Consider the following 18,945-nt stretch of genomic DNA (forward strand, 5'->3'; position numbering starts at 1 on the left):
TTCATTTTAGAGTCATTACACTTAAACATAATATTTCAGAACATGTTTTTTGTTTATATGTTTGTTTACCAGGAGTCATAACTATTGCAATAAAAAAAAATCATTTATAATTTCTGAAAGTAGACATAAGTAACAAAACCTTGGCATTACGTCCTTCTATTCATGTTCTATAACGCTTTATTCTTCATAACAGACATGGAAACATACAAACGCCACATAAAAAAGCCCCCCAGTGCTCAAACCAAGGACACACTTGCTGATTCTCACCGCTACAACTCTTACAAGTTAACTTTTCAGCAGGATTTATTGTTTTTGACAGGACTTGTTCCTCTACCACGAAGGTTTTGCTCTGACAAATGGAAGGAGCAAATCATGATTTGTTTGCAAAAAGACACTTTTTAAATAATCCACCAGCATGATGCTGTTACCTTTTTTTAAATTCTGCTTACATGTCATTGCACTGCTCCTTCTTTTGTTGTATCCTTACGTACAGAAAAGCAGAACTGGATGAGCAAAAAAAGGAAGAGCTGGTATGTTGGTCAATGAAACATCTCCAAATATATGTTGTTGTTGTTATTTTTTTTAGTTTTTAGGTTGTTTTTTTAGGTAAAATGAAAAATCTAAAATAATTTCTTTGATTTGTCAGGAGAAACACCTTTGGTAAATCATGTTCTATAAATCAATGTTATTTGACACAATGTACCGCTGTACATTATAGATATACATCCTCTTTCCCCTTTTAGTCAGGAGGTGAATTTAATGCCTGTGACTTATCGTCACTCCCACATAAAAGGATTCCCTGTTTACAGTTTATCACAGCTGTTAAAGCCGTTTACCATTCTAATTCACAACACCGGCATTACTGTAGCGTATTACCTTATATTAAGCACCACACTGCTGTAGCAGTGTCCTCACCATGCCCCCTCAGTGTGGCCGCTCGCTGACCTTTCTTACTCCCGCCCTCCTGTACCTCCACACCTCGTCTCATTGGCTCCTCGTCCCTGCCTATAAGTTGTTGTTTACAGAAATGCAGAGTTGATTCCTTTTGCCCCTCATTATGCGCGTTTGTTGCCGAGCTGCCGAGTTCTATATGCTGGTGTGATTGACAGAATTACAGAGGCAATCACCCGCCAACCTTTCAGACTGACCTTATATGATCAAGCGTTAGTAGCCTTGGATTGGCGCTGGCTCGTTCCCAATGTTGTTTTGTTTAGGATCACTTCATAAGGACCATATCGGGCTCCTTAATGGGCTGTTTTATCAAGCTCACTGCTCCAGAGTCAGTTTGCAGCCGTTGGAAGGCTGAACCACTGAGCGCGAGCTGGTCGAGGATCAATTGTAGCAGCAGCTGTCTGTGAAGTCTGCAGGCGAGGCTGCTGTGGCTCCCACATGACATGCAGTCTCCACACTGCAGCCTTTGAAGCGCCTGAACTCTTCACCCCTGTCTGAGCAGGTCGGCTAGAGAGCAGGAGAATAGAGAGATTGAGAGAGCGAGGGATGGGGGGCAGGGATGGAGAGAGATGTGGAATAACAGAGCAGGGAGAAGGGTAGACGAGGATGACTGGAGGGGGGGGGGAGAGGTGGAGAGGTTGTCATTTAGGCTCTAGCCATTCCTCATCCTTCTGTCCTCCCCCAGCTCCTCTTTCTCATTCTGCTTTCTTCTCCCCTATCTCACCCTCGGGTGTTCTTTCCCTGCCACTGTTTGACAATTTTTCCATGTCTTTACCCTTCCCCGCCGCCTCTCCCTCCGTCTCTCGCCGCCCGTCACTCCCAAGTTTCAGTTTCTACACACGTGATGCGCCAAAGTGGGACACGGAATTGACTTTGCACGCATTAAATCACTAATGGTATGTGGCTGTTTGTGTCCAGGTGTAATTACCATTCTGTGCTCGGCGTGCACCGTCCTACTGTAAAACTCGCTGCAAAGCAGGCTGTCGGGTCCGCACAGATTCAAGTAGACACCTGAGGTCAAAGTTGATCACTAAAAACAGAACATCACACAAACCCCAGTCACTTTCAGTCTGACTCAAAACTTGAGTAGTGCTGTGTAAGACGGAACCGGGTATGTACAAGGCATTTAAAATAACAAGGAACACCAGACCAGATTCGCTCGCATCATACATTTGCGCACCACAGTTATTATTCCATCCCTAATAGAGGTGGTATCTGTCTTTTACATGGCCGGTGAATCACATTTGAGAAGTTTTGACCTACTTAGTCCAGCCAGATCATTGTTGCTGAATTCCTCACTGTCCTTCACAAATGGGACCCACATGAATTTGTCTAAACAAAGATGAGCTGCTTGCATTTTTTTGGGATGTGGGGTTGCATGAGGTGCAGTCTACTGTATGCAATAAATGGAAGCCAGAGCGGCTCAGCTGTACCAGCACTTAGGTTAAGCAAATTACTGCTCTGGTTGAGGTCAGCAACAAAACATATTTTGACCACCTAGAAAATGACCCATACTGAATTTCAATATCAGTTCAAGTAAGAGTACATTAACCTCTTTACATCGCTACTGGGTATTACTTTTTTAACAGCAGTTTGTGATGAAGTGTGACTCTTCTGATAATCATAGTTCTTTGACAGAACAGGAGCCAATAGTTGCTGTTTAAACATCTTTAGAATTGGATTTACCTTTTTAAACATGCACATCTCGTACAACAGAGCTCTAAGCCTTTAGAGGAAGCTCACCAGGACCGTGAATTTCAAACTTAAACCCTGAGGTTTCAGACGGGAATCAAATGTAATCAAGAATATATTGTTCAGAAAAAAAAGTTGTTAATCGGCTTTAATGATCCTGAAGTTTTACAACCAGGTGCATTAACTGCGGATAGAGGATGAACTCTACGGTAGTGTTAATGCATTTATAAGAAATAACGTTTAAGTGCTTTACACAACTCTCTTTTACAAAATATCTTTTATTTGACCATTGTAATACAAGAAAACAAGAGATGCCCAGATCAACAAATGTGGCCACTTGCATAAAAAAAATGGTTAAACACTGAACATTTCTCCAATTTAAAGCGTATGATCATGTTTTAAAAAGAAAGTGCTAAAGCATCCCGCACTTGAAAAGTAATTTGTGGGTCAGCATATTCCAAAAGTGACAGATTAATATTAGTAGTTAGCATAGCTCAATTCTTAAGATATTAATCCTGAAATTGAAAATTGCACAAGTTAATTAAACAGTGGTACTGCTGCTTCATTTGGACTGTTGTCCCGATCCAGACCTGTGAAAATCTAATCTTCAGATAAGATTCAGCTGAACTCTACAGAGAGTGCTCTGCTTTTTTTTTTTCTTTTTCTTTTTTTCAGTTTTTAATTAGATTAATACTCGATTACCTTTAATGAAATAATATTTTGGAAGTCAGTTCCCTGGTTTTTAATATTTCTCAGACGTGGCCACAGAAATGTCTCCCATGTGTACCATCACTGTGTTGTATTGTTATGTGGTAAATAATTCACCTTTTTATGCCGGAGAGGCACACATACTTAATAACCCGAAGTGTGAATCTATTTATTTGCCATAAATAATGAAACATTCTGTTTTTGTACTTCTTGGTTATACTGGTAAGACATTGTCATAAAACCATGATATATATTGGGCGAGAGTTTGACTTTCTTCGCACACAAAGGCCTAATGGCCGTTGGTGTGTCACAGAGGAGGCTTTTGCACGTGCGCGCACACACACACACACACACACACACACACACACACACACACACACACACACACACACACACACACACACACACACACACACACACACACACACACACACACACACACACACACACACAGGATGGATTCAGACAGACTGAGGGCTGCTTTTATGGCTTTGGAACATTAGGTCGTGACCCCAACCAAAAAGCCACAGCTATTATCAGTGTGGGAGTATGGTCATATTTTCATTTTTTTTTTTTTACTTTGTGACAGGTAGACTTTTCATCTGTCCTGCTGTGATGTGAAGCTTTCAGTGTGGTCTTCGGGGTGTTTATGATCAAATATTTTCTTGTCACGTGACCACCCAGTCATGGCTCTTTGGGAAGCACACGTCTTCATTCTCGCGCTGGGAGTTCAAGTACATATCGGAGACTTTGCTGCATGTGTTTTGGTGTGTTCTCGCAGTGCTGCAGTCCTCTCAGCCTGTGCCGTCAGGGTGGTGATCCAATGATGGAATCACGTGTCCCTTGTTTGACCCTTACAGTGCCGTGCCCCCTATCCCTCCACCCTCATTTTGCCTCCTCCTCCTCCTCCTCCTCCTCCTGCTCGGCCAACAGCAGCCACTCTTAGGTTTACTCTTGGCCAACTCTGGCCACCTGATTAAGGGATTAGTGGGGCTGATGGTTGTCGGTGTCCCCCCATGCTGGCTACTACCAATAAACTGAGCACCTGGACCTCGGGGAGGAGGCAAAGGACTGGCCGCACTTTAATCCATTCACATAAACACAGTGATTCCATAAGTACTCCGACGAGTATGCGCTGTACTGTAGGTTCGTCCTTTGTGTCTCATGTTGGCCTTGTTGAGCAGGCAAGCAGAGAATGTAGGGGGGGGGGGGGGTGTGGCAGGGTTAGCGTAGGGTTACGGTCTTGTATCTCTCCCCCTCCCTCCCTCCCTCCCTCTTCTAACCTCTGCCGGCACTTCTCCCGATGGCCTGCCAAATTCATATATCCCATAATCGTGCTGAGTCGCCATGTCAGCGGCGCTGTATCAACCCCACTGCTTTGTCTTGCTGCTGTTTGTCGTCACACTGGGACGCTGCCTCCCGCCACCACTCTGGTCAAAGATCAGCCAACTTGAAAATACTCATGCTGGATGAAGTCTCACTCAGAGTTTTTTTTTTTTTTTTTCCTTTAGGCTTTGGGTCCTTTTTTTCCCCCTCTGTATCGTGCAAATGGGCAGTGGAAAAGAACTACATTTAATCTACTAAATCTTGCCGTCGAAGCAAGTGGAAAACCAATTCTCGACAAGTCAAGTGGGCTTCATCTGAATAGAGTGATTTTCACCAGAGTTTCTTCTTCTTAAAAGAAAAAAAAAAAGAATTCAGTATTTTCCTTGAGCAAGGATTACTTTGTTTAATGTCTGTAGACGAAGGAGAGGCAGCGTTTGAGGCTACAGATCAGATCAGGACATTTCTAGCAGCAGATTTTCGGCCGTCTCACTTTTGCAACTTGTTTGCGTGGTGTAATAAAGTTTTTTTCTTTTTATCTGCCATTATGATAAACACAGTCACATGTCTCAGTTGACATTTAACGTACTATACTGTCCTGTCTCCTGTTTGCTTCAGTGAACCAGTATGAACTCCCGGAGCCCTCCCCATGCGACAGCGTAACCTCCCAATGCCCTCTCGACCTAATAACAACGCAGCTAGAAGCAAACCGGCTCAGCTCAGCTTTACAGGCTGTTATGTGGATTTTCTCATTTTAGATTTGATTCCATTCATACAGCGTCTTTAGCCGTGCATGCAGGATGCTTTCATTTACTTGTACATGTAAGTGATCACCAAACTGTGTTTTTTTTTTTTTTGCTGCTTTATGTTAAGCTGAGACAACTGTATAATCATGTTAGTTTAGTTTGTACATTTTAATATCAGTGAAAGATAAAGAGACGTACTTTAGCCCAGCCCAAGTCTTACCATCCCGTGGTGGGGACTTCTCTCTTCTTGCCAACATTTAAGATCTTAGAAAAGATGATTTTATGTCCCATCAGTCGTAATTTCTTTAGAGTGTGTAAGAAAAACACCTCGGATAAAACCCCTCAAATCATTCTGTCATGAAGGGTATCGTAGGAGGTGGCTCTTACAAATTCCATCATATTTTACTGTTTTTCACAAAGCCCATGGAATCTAATACTAATAACTGTAATTCAGACATTTATGAAAACTGTGTGGAATTATCAAGTGTGCTGTTCTTGTGCATGTGCGGTGTAAATAAGGTGTTTAATGTTGAAGTTGCTACTTTTGTGAGGCATTGCAAATTCAATTGTCATTCAACACGCTTCCGTTGCACTTTTTATAAGTCTACAATTTATCTTTGCTTTTTTTTTTTTTCATATGTAAATAAATTGAATTGATTTTAAAGTTTAGTTCAGTAAACCGTAAAGTACAGTCCAAACAACCAGCATTATTCATATATAGTGACAAGTGTAAAAAGTATTTAGTTGAATAAACCAGATTCAGTGGAAATATCTTGAAATGCAAGAACTGGGTTTAAGATGTTATTGTAAAGACTATAAATTCAAAACTTGCACTAGTTTTTTAATTAAGATTTCATGGTAGATGTGAAATGATTTGACTCTTAATATGATGGCTGATCGACCTTTTGGATTATCAAAAAAAAATATCTGACAGAATTTGAATGGACATTATTGTCATATAAAAATGGATTAATAGACATCTGAGATGAGAGGTGATGTCATCAGCCAACTTTGTGTTTTCTTTGAATTGATCAGAAAAGCACCTGATACCTGCATCTGTCAAATGACATATTACACTTCTGGTTAGCGATCTGTGGGAACTGCTTTGTGACTCTTTGGTGAAAATCTAAACCATGATTGTCCTTTTCTTGACTTGTTTCCTGCAGAGAACAACAAAGATGCCCAGTACCAGAAGGTAAAAGTAAAGGCAGAGCCCATGGAGGTGGACCCACCCCCGGCAGAACTCACCCCACCTGCCTCCCACCGGCTGGCCTTCAGCACTTTAGGGGCAAGTGAGAAGACTGAGCCAATGAGTCACCTCCCCGAGACATTGGCCTGCCCCCAGAAAGATCTCTTCTCTCAAGACATATCGGTCAAAATGGCCTCTGAACTATTGTTCAAATTGTCAGGTACGTTCCTCCCCGGTCACACACACACACACACACACACACACACCAACTGTCACTCACTGCAACTCCACAACACCCGCTCACACAGCAGAGGGTCATTTCACCGCCTCCACGGCACGACAATGTAAACCTTGGACAGTTTGTGATACTTGACTATAAAACCTACATGTTTCCATTCCCATCCTCTGGTGGCTCTGTAGTAAAGTCAAGGATATATACCATGTAATGACATCTCGCTTTTTTTACCTGCGGCCATGAAAGTGACATTGAAGCAGCCGACAGCTGTTTGTATTGCTAGATTAAGACAGAGCTTTGAGGTGTATCCATCGGCCCCTAGAGAAAAAGTGTGTGTGTGCGTGGGGGGGGGGGGCACACAGCTCTATCCAGCATCTGATTATTTTGCTGAAATGCTATACAGAAAAACAAGCTTGTGTAGGAATGTCTTTTTATTTTTCCTTCTTATTCTCCTTGTCTTGCTGTCACACATATTCACAAATTCACACGTTGACAATCGTTCATTCCCACACAGTCTTGCATGCACACCTTTACACACTCACACAAGGCCCCTTGGGGAGTGGTGTCTGCACAAATGCCCCCCCCCCCTGCCTCCTTTCTCTCTCTCTCTCTCTCTCTCGACTCGTTTTCAGACATGCCGGCTCAAGCACACTTGGCTGCACACGCCCACCCCCCCCCCCCCCCCCCCCCCCCTCCCCAACCCCTGCACTTCCCCTCCTTCCCCCTCCTCCCTCCCTTTACATTTCTCCCGTGCGGCATCTCCATGGCAACGTGGAAAGAGACCTCTGTCCTTGGCGAGCAGTGTGACGGAGTGGGGTGTTTTGGGCAGGGCGGGTGGTAGTGGTGGTGGGCTGCAGCTAAGAAGAAAAAAAAAAGGGGGGGGGGGGGGGTGGGGTGCAGTTACACAGGATAAGGCGGGTAGAGAGGGCAGCGAGGGTACACAGTATTGCCCACCCAGGGAGGCCAGGGCACCGCTAGCCTGGCAACAGCCGCAACTGCCCCTTTAGAAGTGGATTTGAATGTGAGGGGGACTGGAACAGAGTGGGCTGCTGTCACACAATGAGCAATCAATATGAATTACCCAGAGCAGTAGGACCTCAGAGACACATCAGTAGCAAGGTCGCTCTGAACACTGAGATGATTGCAGCTTTGAAATTCACTTCAGTACATCGCCTTGAAACTTGCACATATGGCTCCATTCTCAGACATTTTGTATAGTGCTCTTTACTACTGAATGCATAAAAACCTATGATCTGTGCTCACATTAGCTGGGCAGGTAGTGGCTGATTTTACAGTTCTTGTCTTTCTTACCACTTGGAAATCTCCTACAGTTATTTGGCAAGGGTATTGAGTGGTGGAAACCTCAAAAATAGCAGTACCTTTTGGGAAATACAGGCTCCATTTGCTTTGTGTTCGGGCTGGAAATCGAGCAACATTTTTAGAATTAGTTAATCGCTTAACTTTGTTGTGGGTTAATTTATGATTTCAGTTAAAGCATGCTTTCATCTGATGTTTAAAATGTAGCGGTTTTCTATTTCACATATATTTTCAAGTTCATTTCAGACATATTAAAGGAATTTTTTCTTGTTGTTTTTTTTTTTTTTCCCAAAGAGTCCAAAGTAGTAGTTGTTTTAGTGAACTAAAATGAAGATGGTCACCTCATCAGCTTGTAGATTACATTAATTATACTCGACAGCAGCATGAGCTTCAGGTTTGTTTTGTTTTTTTTTCATTTTTCTATCAACTTCCTTTGAAAATAAGTGCGCAAACAAATACCTGTTTGTGTTTGCTGCATTGTTGACTCTGACTAAATGTATAATTTTGAGGAAGTAATCCATGTACTTCAAACTGTGGCATTATTTAAGTGTATTTATTCACTTATTAAACCAAGATTTAAAGGGAACGGGTCTGTGCCTGGCTCACCCGAGTTTAAATCATAGGAGATGCAGCCATTGTAATAATGGCACGCGATCGAGCCGGGTCAATGTTTAGCATGTCGCCGCTAATCTGTCTGACCCGATAGCGACACGTCAGCTGACCCTGCTCCCCCTGCCGATTGAACACGTTCACACACACCCCCTCACCCACCGGGGACAGGTTCAAATCAGCTCTTCGCCAGTTCAATATGAAAACGGCTTTGGGAGTCTGGTCTTATCGTCTTCTGTTGATAAGGCAAACTCAACCCTGCTCAAACCCCTCCCAAAAAAAAAAAAAAACCCACATTATGCAAGTTTTTAAGTGGCATATTTTGTTCTCGGTTTAGTATTTTCGGTAGGAGGCACACAGCCTCTTTAATTGTCAACAAAAACATGACATGTCACCTGTTGAGGGTCTGATTCAACTCTAGGCTTTTGTATTGCATTGTCAAACGTAAAGCTTAAAGAAAATGTTCCCAAGCGACACTGAAATGCTTGAATGAACGTATGTTGCGGTGTCAAACGGCGTTTTAGCCAACGTGTTGCGCGTGCTCAAAACACCTTTAATTCTAAGGCCGGAGGAGAAATCCTCACTTCAGTCAAATTTTCAGTGGCCGTGATTTAATAACGTTCACGCCTCTATTAAGCCCATTGTGCTCAGTGTGAAATGTTTCCTAATGTTCTGCGTTCATTCTTTCAATCTAGCAAGCGGTCATATTTCGTAGGTTACTTATTTACTTGCTTTTTCCTGACCCAAGTGATGTCAGTCACAGAAAAAACAAATGGCTATTTCAAACATTGAGATAGATGCTGCTTGTGTTGGATATCAGAAATTTGTGAAAAGGCTGAGCGCGCATTACACCTCTGCTTGGCTTCTGGTAATAACAGAAAGACTGTTTTGTTTGTGGGCCTCCTACGTTGGCAAAGCATCTCCACTGACAGTTCGACTGGCTGATTAATACTTTTAACCTCTGATGCGAACAGTTTTGGGGGAAACTTGTAAAAATCTGACCGCATATTTGATCATATGCATTCCGCTCATAAAACTGGTACAAGACGGCACATCAATTTTTAAACATATGCCACTGTGTGCCGTAAGTCATCTTTATGGTCGGCTTTTTGCAAATGACAGTCACATTATATTGATTGGACAGTGACACTCAATCGTGTACAAGGTGTACCACTTTTCTTCTACAATTGAAAATCTGAGAGATTAATCCCAAAGTTTAAACTACACATGGTAAAATATGTCTCGTTTGGGTCGGTTTTACGATCTCTAATAGATTTCATTGTCAGTACATGGCCTATAATGTTGTTTAAAGAGGCTAATTAAAAAAAAAAAAAAAATCACAAAAGTAAACCATATCCAAGTGTTAAAGTATCATTAAACTACTACAGTAGTTTAATGAGTGGCCCATAAAGCAGGAATGGGCAACTTTTGATCACTCTTCCAGAGTGCCAAATTTTAATTTAATGATATATGACAGTTGGAGCTACTAATTTAATGTAGAGGACTAAATGAATGCTTGTAAATTAAACTTATAGAATCAAAGTTTCAATACTTCCACCCTAAAACACATGAAGTTGTCTCGTATTTAAAAGATCATTTTGAACGATTTTGGGTGATTACTTCAGCTTCCACCATTAATATGGCAAAGCATTGTGACAACGCAAGACAAAATCTCGCCGGCATTTAAAAACTATCACCAGCTGTATTTAGGTCGACTTCGTTGAGTTTTTTGGTTTAGATTTGGGTGCAGCCTGAATGTGGGAAAGGGAATACCCTGTGTAGCTACACAGTTTATACAAGAATAATGATGAATATGCCATGTCCCTCATGGAGAGGGGCTTTGCTCATTCTGTAGAATAATGCCACATAAATGTTTTAATGTTGCTTTAATATGTGGAATATTTACTGAAGCTTTTTCGGTATTGTTTACTTCCTATATCCAAATAAAATCAGTTGTGTTTACTTGAAGGCAAATACCACTTATGGATTTTTATTGACTTGTTTCACTAATAGTTTCACTGATTATTGTTACGGCGAATTAACCAAAACATGATAAAGGCTTGTTTGAGCATTTCGTATTTTTTCAAGTGTCATTTTTATTTTTAGGACATAGAATGGCAGCATCACTGTGAGTCGGTATTAAGAATTTACCTGGAAAATTCAGTTCAACAGGTGAATGTGTTGAAATTAAAAAAAAATAAAAAATTTTAATGCACGTGTAATCTGGGTAGACTGATGAACATCTCGTCAGCCATGCAGTTTCTCTTTTTTGCTTCTCGTTCAGATTGATGTTGTTGGGCTCACAGGTCAGCAGGCCCACTGGAGAGACTTTCACTGCTGGCATGGCAAACCTTTACCCTTTAGCAAAAAGATGCACAAGTCCAAGATCTGCGCCATCCTTTGTTTCAGACAATGGTCTCTAACTTTTACGAAGTTTTACAGATCATTATAAAGTGATCCCGCACTGACAGTTGCTTGTAAATATCTCTTGTCTTGCAGTAAACTTTAACATAATGTTTTACTTTTGATTTCCCAAACAGTAGTTTGACAAAAAGTTGTTCATATTCAGTTGTTTTGGAGACTCTCGTGGCCTCTAGCGGCTCGGATATGATGGTCAGGTCTTGATCAGTTTTAATAATATTTATTGAAATATTGATGTGATTACAAGAAACCCAGACTGGCTTCTGCAGTCACATAAGAATGGATACTGTAACGAAAATAAATAGATATGATAGTATGTTGATTAATAAATGTTTTCAATTATTCAGTTGATGAGTATTGTTTTTTTTTCTTACAGAAAAAGTGAGCAAAGCCAACAACCACAAAGACAGTAACATGGTGGGAATACACAGGTAAGGCACAATTTTGATTTGTCAAAAATCAATCATCATCCCATTGATCTGTCGGAAACGAGATTTTTAGCTTTTACTGCATGCTCTTTGGCATATACAGGCTTGTAAGAGTCACTGTGATTCCTCCTGTCTCTGTTTCAGTCCGTTCCTGGACGAGTGCTTCAGACAATCACCCTTTAACTCGCGCTCCAAGAGCACTTCCCCCGCAGAGGCCAGCTCCTCTACCAGGGTAGCATTCCATGGTAAGACACACACACACACACACACACACACACACACACACACACACACACACACACACACACACACACACACACACACACACACACACACACACACACACACACACACACACACACACACACACACACACACACACACACACACACACACACACACAGTCAGAGATATAGTACAGGAAGAACACGGGCGAATCAATAACAGTCGTAGGTCAGGCAAAAGTTGGACGGGTGTCATCTGCTCATAGCGTCTCTTTTCCAGTTACAATAAATAGTCAAGTAATTGATTTTAGTGGTTGACAGAAAATAAATCGGCAGCTGGTTTGACTGTTGAATTAGATTTTTTTTTTTTAAAGACTGATCGTCTGTGAGAAGCTCACTACCTAATTTTGAAATGTTCAAGAGTCTTTTAGTTGCTCCACGATATTCTACACAACAAAGGAAAAGTGGATCATCAAAAGTCTTCAGGAGTTTGAGAAAAACCGGGACAGGATTTACTGCCAACAGTCAGTATCACTGCATCATTCATCGACGAGTGTCTCCAAAGAAAAGTATCAGAATCACCATGTTATTCTCACTGTTGCTCTGAGAAATAATTGATTATGCAGAGATGCTCATTATGCATACACATGCTCTGTGTGCACACAACACACACTCCAAGTTAATCCCTTCTGCCTGTTAACACTTTAGCTAAGTTCATGCCTGAAGTTTTGATAAAGCACCAACAAGTATGGGCTCTCGTCGTCTCACGCCACAGAAAGAAACGTGTAATTAGATGCCCATCTGAATTTCTAAAAGTTGAAAAGTAATATCACTGGCCGTATAGGAGTAGGTCACAAACGGGCATATTGTCTGCTCTCAACCATTATGACACTGAAACAACCAGCCAGTTGCATTAAATGTGACACGTTTAAACAACCACATTTAATCCAATTATCATTTTCCATCGATATTGTTCGTCTCAAAACCAAGAGACCATTAAATTATTCAAAAGAATTCTCAAAACTGAGATTGAACGTTTCCGTTTTTCAGAATCTGGCCTGCAGGAAAGATGTTGAATAAAGGCGTCATTTGCTTGCAAACTATAGACTGTGGTACGTGCACTAACGACTGATCAAGTGGGTGAAGCATTGGTGCTGATGCCTTTTAGTGTTGTGACTGTTATTGTTTTAGAGGAGCAGCTGCTGCTGAGTGCGTCACTGGTCTCGAACTTGAAGGCTCAATTAAGGATAAATTCAACGTGAAGATTCGGTACTTCATAGTCTACTACATTTTCTAGCCGGTTTCAACTGTACCTTTGGTTTTAAGTAGAATGAGACTCCAAGCAGATCTCCCCATTTCATTTGCACAGACTTGAACACTACTCAAGAGCTTCATCTGGCCTTTCTGAACTCTCACACATTTCCCCCAACCTGAAGGCTGTGCCCGGGGCACCCTCTGCTCTCCCTCTTCCCCTCTTCCCCTCTTCCCCTCTTCCCCTCTTCCCTGGCATCCCAGAACTTCCCTTCATGTTCCTTTGGCAGTGAGAGATCCAGAGGTTAATTAGCTTGTGCCAGCTTTGCCTGTCCCTCTGCCAGTTAATGAAAATCTGATTGACTTCTGGGTGTCAAAAGTGTCCTGAAAGTTAATTCGCCCAGTCCACCCCCACCTTTCCCTTGTGTGTTTAAGCTTCACATCCAGCCTCAGCTGCCCCCCCCCAACACACACACACACACACACACACACACACACACACACACACACACACACACACACACACACACACACACACACACACACACACACACACACACACACACACACACACACACACACACACATGCACACACGCGCGTACTGTTTTACTATTCTCCCAGTCCTTCCTTGTGTCTATCTCCACTTGTTTCATTTATTCCCCATGTGTCTCCATTTTCTTTCCCTCCCTCTTTTATCACCTTCCGATCCAAACATTGGTAAGCATTTCTTGCTGCAGCTGTAGCGAGGCCGACTTTCTATAAACAGCTCTGCAGTTCAGTGGTCAGTGAACTACTATCTTTTCCTGTCACTTCGTACCCCCTTTCCTGCACTCGCCCTCTCACTTTTGTATTCTGCATTTACTCTCAGATGCACACTTCAGATTGTTTGGGATCTTGTATGATTTAATGTTTTTAATGTGTGTGTTTGTTATATTTGTTTCACAATGTGCACAGTGCAGCCCAAAGGAAAGGGGCTGTACTGGTTTTCATGGCTGTGTGGGTTTGCTGTTCATGGTTACTTTAAGTACTCTGGAGATGCCACATCGGTTCATCGGTGCTTCACTTTTGAACAGTGGGGGACTGAAGATGAAAAATGACTGTTTGCATTGTGGAATAAGATACGCCTTTTGACCCTTTGCCATTAATATGCTCTGGCGGCATATTCTCTGTGGTTTCGAAAAGCGTAATGTGATTTTAAGCTTCGCATGTCGCGTGAGCTAGAATATTAGCGGCGTGTTCTCAGGTGTCGAAAGTCACAGTTTTAACTATGTTTAGTGTGAATGCAGTCGACGAATGTTTACGATGGCTTTACAATGTGCAACACACTCCAGCCTTGTGAATCTCTTTGGAACATACATTTTTTTTTTCTTAAAAAGAAAAAAACTTCTCATGTTCATCGCCACACATTCAGCGACATAACTGGCGGTGTAACATTTTCAGTCGTGTCGCAGAAAGGAACGCTCTTCATTACGGCTGCTAATGGAGCTCAGGCCCAACAACTTTCATGCTGAGATGAAGCTGAAAAGTGTGAGTATCTTCCTTTAAGCCAGAAAGAGAGAATAAATGAGTAGGAGTTTGTGTGATTCCATTGTGACTTCAGGAGTTCGCGGTCTCCTCCCTCCAGTCTGGGGTTTAGCACAATCCTTCATTTCTTGTTTGCGTCCCTCTCTTCTGCTCTAATGACACTAATTAAACCATTGACCACTCGAAGGCCAGCGCCACACCCTAATTGGCTTAATCATCAGTATGTTTTCCGGGTCGTGGCCTTCGAGCCCGCACTGTCCGGCTTCTCGTCACCCTGTGTGACCAACTTGTCCCCCAGTCTCACTTGTGTAAGTCAGGATAGGTTCATTCTTTTCTCTCTTTTTTTTTTTAGTTAAGCTTCTGCTGTGAATGCCATAAGAAGGGCAAGCAGTGAAACATCGTTGTCCACTTTTAGGGCCACTGAGCCAGATTCCTGCTAATGCATCAGGTCGGAGAGGCCGTAGCCTGGAGAGCAGCCGGGTCACAGTAACTCGGGTTTCCAGACTCGTCTTTCCGGTGGCCACCTGTGGGAACCTTGTGTGTCCACAAACAACACGCTGCTTTTTTTCTCATTACGCACTTGGTTTACAGGCAGGTGTCGGGTTACGCCGGCGCATGTGCCGTCACATGTGTGCCCTCAGTCACCCCTTCACGGGGGCTGATTTACAGACCTCTGGCAAAAAGGTCACACATTAAAGGTCTGCAGCGAACAGCTATATTTACTATGGAGTAATCTGGCCGGGTTTTTTTCTGTACATCGGTCAGCTGTTTGGAATGCAAATGGTCACAAAACATTAAGGGCGTTGATTTTTGACAGCTTCGTGTCATTTTGGCCACATTTACACTGCAAGTCTCAATGTCTAATCCCATTTCTTTCTTGCATTATAATTGCCATCACACCAGTGTTAACAGCATACAGTCCAGAAGTGACCCGTGGATACTACACGTATCAGTTCTGAAGCTGTTGTGCAATCAAAGACAACAGAATGAAGAAATGCCAAATCTTGATGAAAGCCGATGATCCCACCGTCGGTTAATCCCCATACTGATCATCAATTATAATTAATGGTCAGTGTACAGTATAGTAATGCCACTTTGTTCATGTAATAAGTTTACTACTAGAAAAATTATATTTCTCAAAGTGGTGGACCTGCACTCTAACAAAACCCACAATTATGTTAGATGTTTATTCATTTATTTGTTTTTATTATTTTGATCATCTTGGAGAGAAACTGCATTCACGCAAAGCTCAAAGGGCATTATAAAAATAGTCTCTGAATATAAATATAGTCTCTTTGTGTTGAGTTGACATTAATCCTGTGGTTTTCCCTGAATAAGAATCCATTACAAGCTTCAGTCTTCCGTGGAAAAACAATGCAATTAATTGCAATTAATTACATAAAATTGTGCAATTAATTAATTAATTTTTTATCGGTTGACAACATATATATATATATCAGTCCATAAATCAACTGTAGTACAAAAGAGATAACAATGAACAATTTAGATCGATTTTTTTTTTATCTTAGCAATGCAAAATTAATCATTAAAATCTGTAAGTAATTGTAATGTATACTGGAATTAAACATGCCGTGGGATGGATTAAAAATAGAAAAAAAAAACTATGTTGGGTTTGAGGAAGAATGTGACATACATGGAATTGAGGAAACAAAAGACACGCAGCATAAATTCGCCAGCTTGCTTATAGAGGGCAAAGAAACCGTTAAACATGTGAGACGGATTCAGAAAGAAGAAGAAGAAAAAAAAAGCTGCAGGTTGTGTGAGTCAGTGTAACAGCAGTAAAATGTCCTTTCACACCACCATCTGTTCTTTACCACTTGCCACAAAACCTGCCCCCAAATGCCAGAAAACATTCTTCGTTTTCAAACCCCCTCAAATACCTCTTCAGTCGGCCACGTTGCATTTTATAGGACAACTGCGATTTTTATAAGCACCTTGGTGACAAGAGTGCCACACAGTTTGTTGTCGAATGTTCGGTGTGGATTCTCTTGCCTAACAATCGTCTCTCGCTATTGTTCACTTCATTGAAATCAGAACTGTGAAGTTCCCGCGTGCTCATCTCCATCTGCAAAGAATCAGACTTGGAATTTGCAGGAACGGGGGAGCAGCGTTTCTCATCTCTTTATCAACATTAAATAATAAAGTTGGAGTAATATGAAGAATCCATTTTTTTCTTTTTTCTTTTTGATGTCATACTTATACAAAGCTTTGGCCAAGGACAGGCTCTGTCGTCTGCCCCCTGAACAGTATACACAATAATTCAAAATGTAGCCTGCGTTTGTCAACACAATGAGAAAAATAGTACATGTTTTTACCCGGAGTTTGTGATTAGTCCTCACTCTATTCATGTGGTGAGGTTTAATTCAAAGCTGCAACCTGGATTGTGTGAAGTCTGCCAGGGCATTCAAACACAACTCTCTCATTCTTGTTATTTCTTTTATTCAGGGGTGAATGAAGAGAGGAGGTGATGTACAGCAGGTAGAGCGATAGCGCTATTCTCATGCTGCAGGCTGCAGAGCAAAGGACTCGTGCTTGCTGTTGACATTAAGAATGCTTTTACTGTACACTGCGTTCCTCCCGCAGGCGAGACGAGGAGCATCTGTCAAATGGTGGCAGACAGGTTTCTGTCTTGTGGGTTAGCAAATTAGCTCACAGTCTAACGGTCGTTGTGCTACTTCACTAAAAAAAAAAAAAAATAAAAGCTGAGAGAATGTCTTCGTTCTTCATCCAGCAGAAAACATTTGAAATCGGGAACGACGTGGTGGCACCTTTTCTCAAATGATCCCTTCATTTTATGGGAACCTTTACAGCAAAAGGGTGTGTGTGTGTGTGTGTGTGCGCGTGTGTGTGTGTGTGGTGTGAAATCTTAACAGCAGAGTAAAGACTATATTGTATTTGTGTTCACTGCTCAGTGAAAAGGCATCAGCTGCTGCTGCTCATGCTGTGTGTTAGTGAAACAGCTGCAGCCCACATGGACACTGTGAGACTGCTAAAGGTGTGTTGTGGTATCTGGCACCAGGACGTCAGCAGCAGATCCTGTAAGCTGTGAGGTGGGGTTGCCACTGTCAGGCTCGGATCACACATGTTCCAGTACGAGCTCCCGCCTCCAGCTGGTGGATTGTCCCGCTGTCAGGTCACCGAAAACCAGGATCACCCCAGAAAACTAGGGTGTGTGTGTGTGTGACTCCTAAAGAGCTTATTACATTTATTTATTTATTTTTTATATCGGGTCCACTTTGAAATGTTTCACCAAGTTGACCAAGGCCTTGCTCATAAAGGAGACCCAAGTCAGGCTTGGAGGCTGTTGGAGCAGATCCCGTCTGTCTATTGGTAAAAGGCAGGGCACATCCCGGACGTCAGTCCATCCCAGGAAAAATACGAGACGGATAATTACACACATTTACACCTACATGCAGTTGAGAGTCACTCGTTAAACTCAGCCACATGTTTTTGTCATGTGGGAGCAACCAGAGTTCCCCTCAAAAGGACGCACATGCAAGTTACACACAGAAAGGCCTTCGAGCCTATGAGAGCACCTACTTTCTGTCACTTTCTGTTCAACGCAAATGCAAAACCCCACAAACGGGACGTCTATAAGACCAGAACGGAATACAAAAGACAAAAAGTAGAGAGTGGTTGTTGTCAGACTGGTTTGAGAGAAGCTTGAAAGAGTTTTAGATGTAAATGAACCTCATCGCTGTGCAACATCGTCCATGTACTTATCACAATTAGCCATGTCCTTAAAGTGTCCATTTGTGTTGTGGCTTTTTTTTTTTTTTTGTGGTTACCCTCCACCCAAAAGACCTCAAGTGTGCAAAAGGTTTCAGATTTCAGCCATTTCTGTCCCACAGTTAAACTATATTAAAACAGAGCTTCTGCCAGGGGTCAAAAGTAATGGCACATTCAAAAGAAGCATTTGATTTAGGATATGCTAAAGCTTGGCGGGTGGCTGTCAAGTTTAGCTTCATCTGCAGGAGGTCACAAAGGGCCTTTGTTTCATGGTTTGAAACGGATGAGAAGTATCTACCTCTCTTAGCGTAGCACAGCGAAAGCACAGGAAAACTAGAGACCTTTTGAATATGCATCGTTGAACGATCACTCTGAAATGAGACAGCAGGCCAGCCAGCAGCACAACAAAGGACTTCCCCACAAAAATTGGGAGGACGACATGCAGAGGATGCAGATTATCAATGGAGGAGTGCAAATTCTTGGAAACCGACAAGATCCTCTCATTTCCTGACAAAAAGAACCCCAGATGGCCATTTTTTTTTTTTTTCCGGCCTTGCTGATGATCCACTTTTCCA

The 18,945-nt window shown here is 42.1% G+C and overlaps 1 protein-coding gene across 1 annotated transcript in view; it reads left to right on the forward strand.

The window, feature by feature from the left end:
• Positions 1-18,945, forward strand: part of znf827 (zinc finger protein 827) — a gene marked incomplete at its 5' end in the record, with an annotated part of 76,680 nt that overhangs the window by 40,876 nt on the left and 16,859 nt on the right. The window contains 3 exon segments of the mRNA XM_080520774.1: positions 6,587-6,829; positions 11,568-11,622; positions 11,764-11,864. Of these exon segments, the coding sequence (XP_080376900.1) occupies positions 6,587-6,829; positions 11,568-11,622; positions 11,764-11,864 (399 nt within the window).

This window comes from Blennius ocellaris, assembly GCF_963422515.1.
Source record: "Blennius ocellaris genome assembly, chromosome: 3".
NCBI lineage: Eukaryota > Metazoa > Chordata > Actinopteri > Blenniiformes > Blenniidae > Blennius > Blennius ocellaris.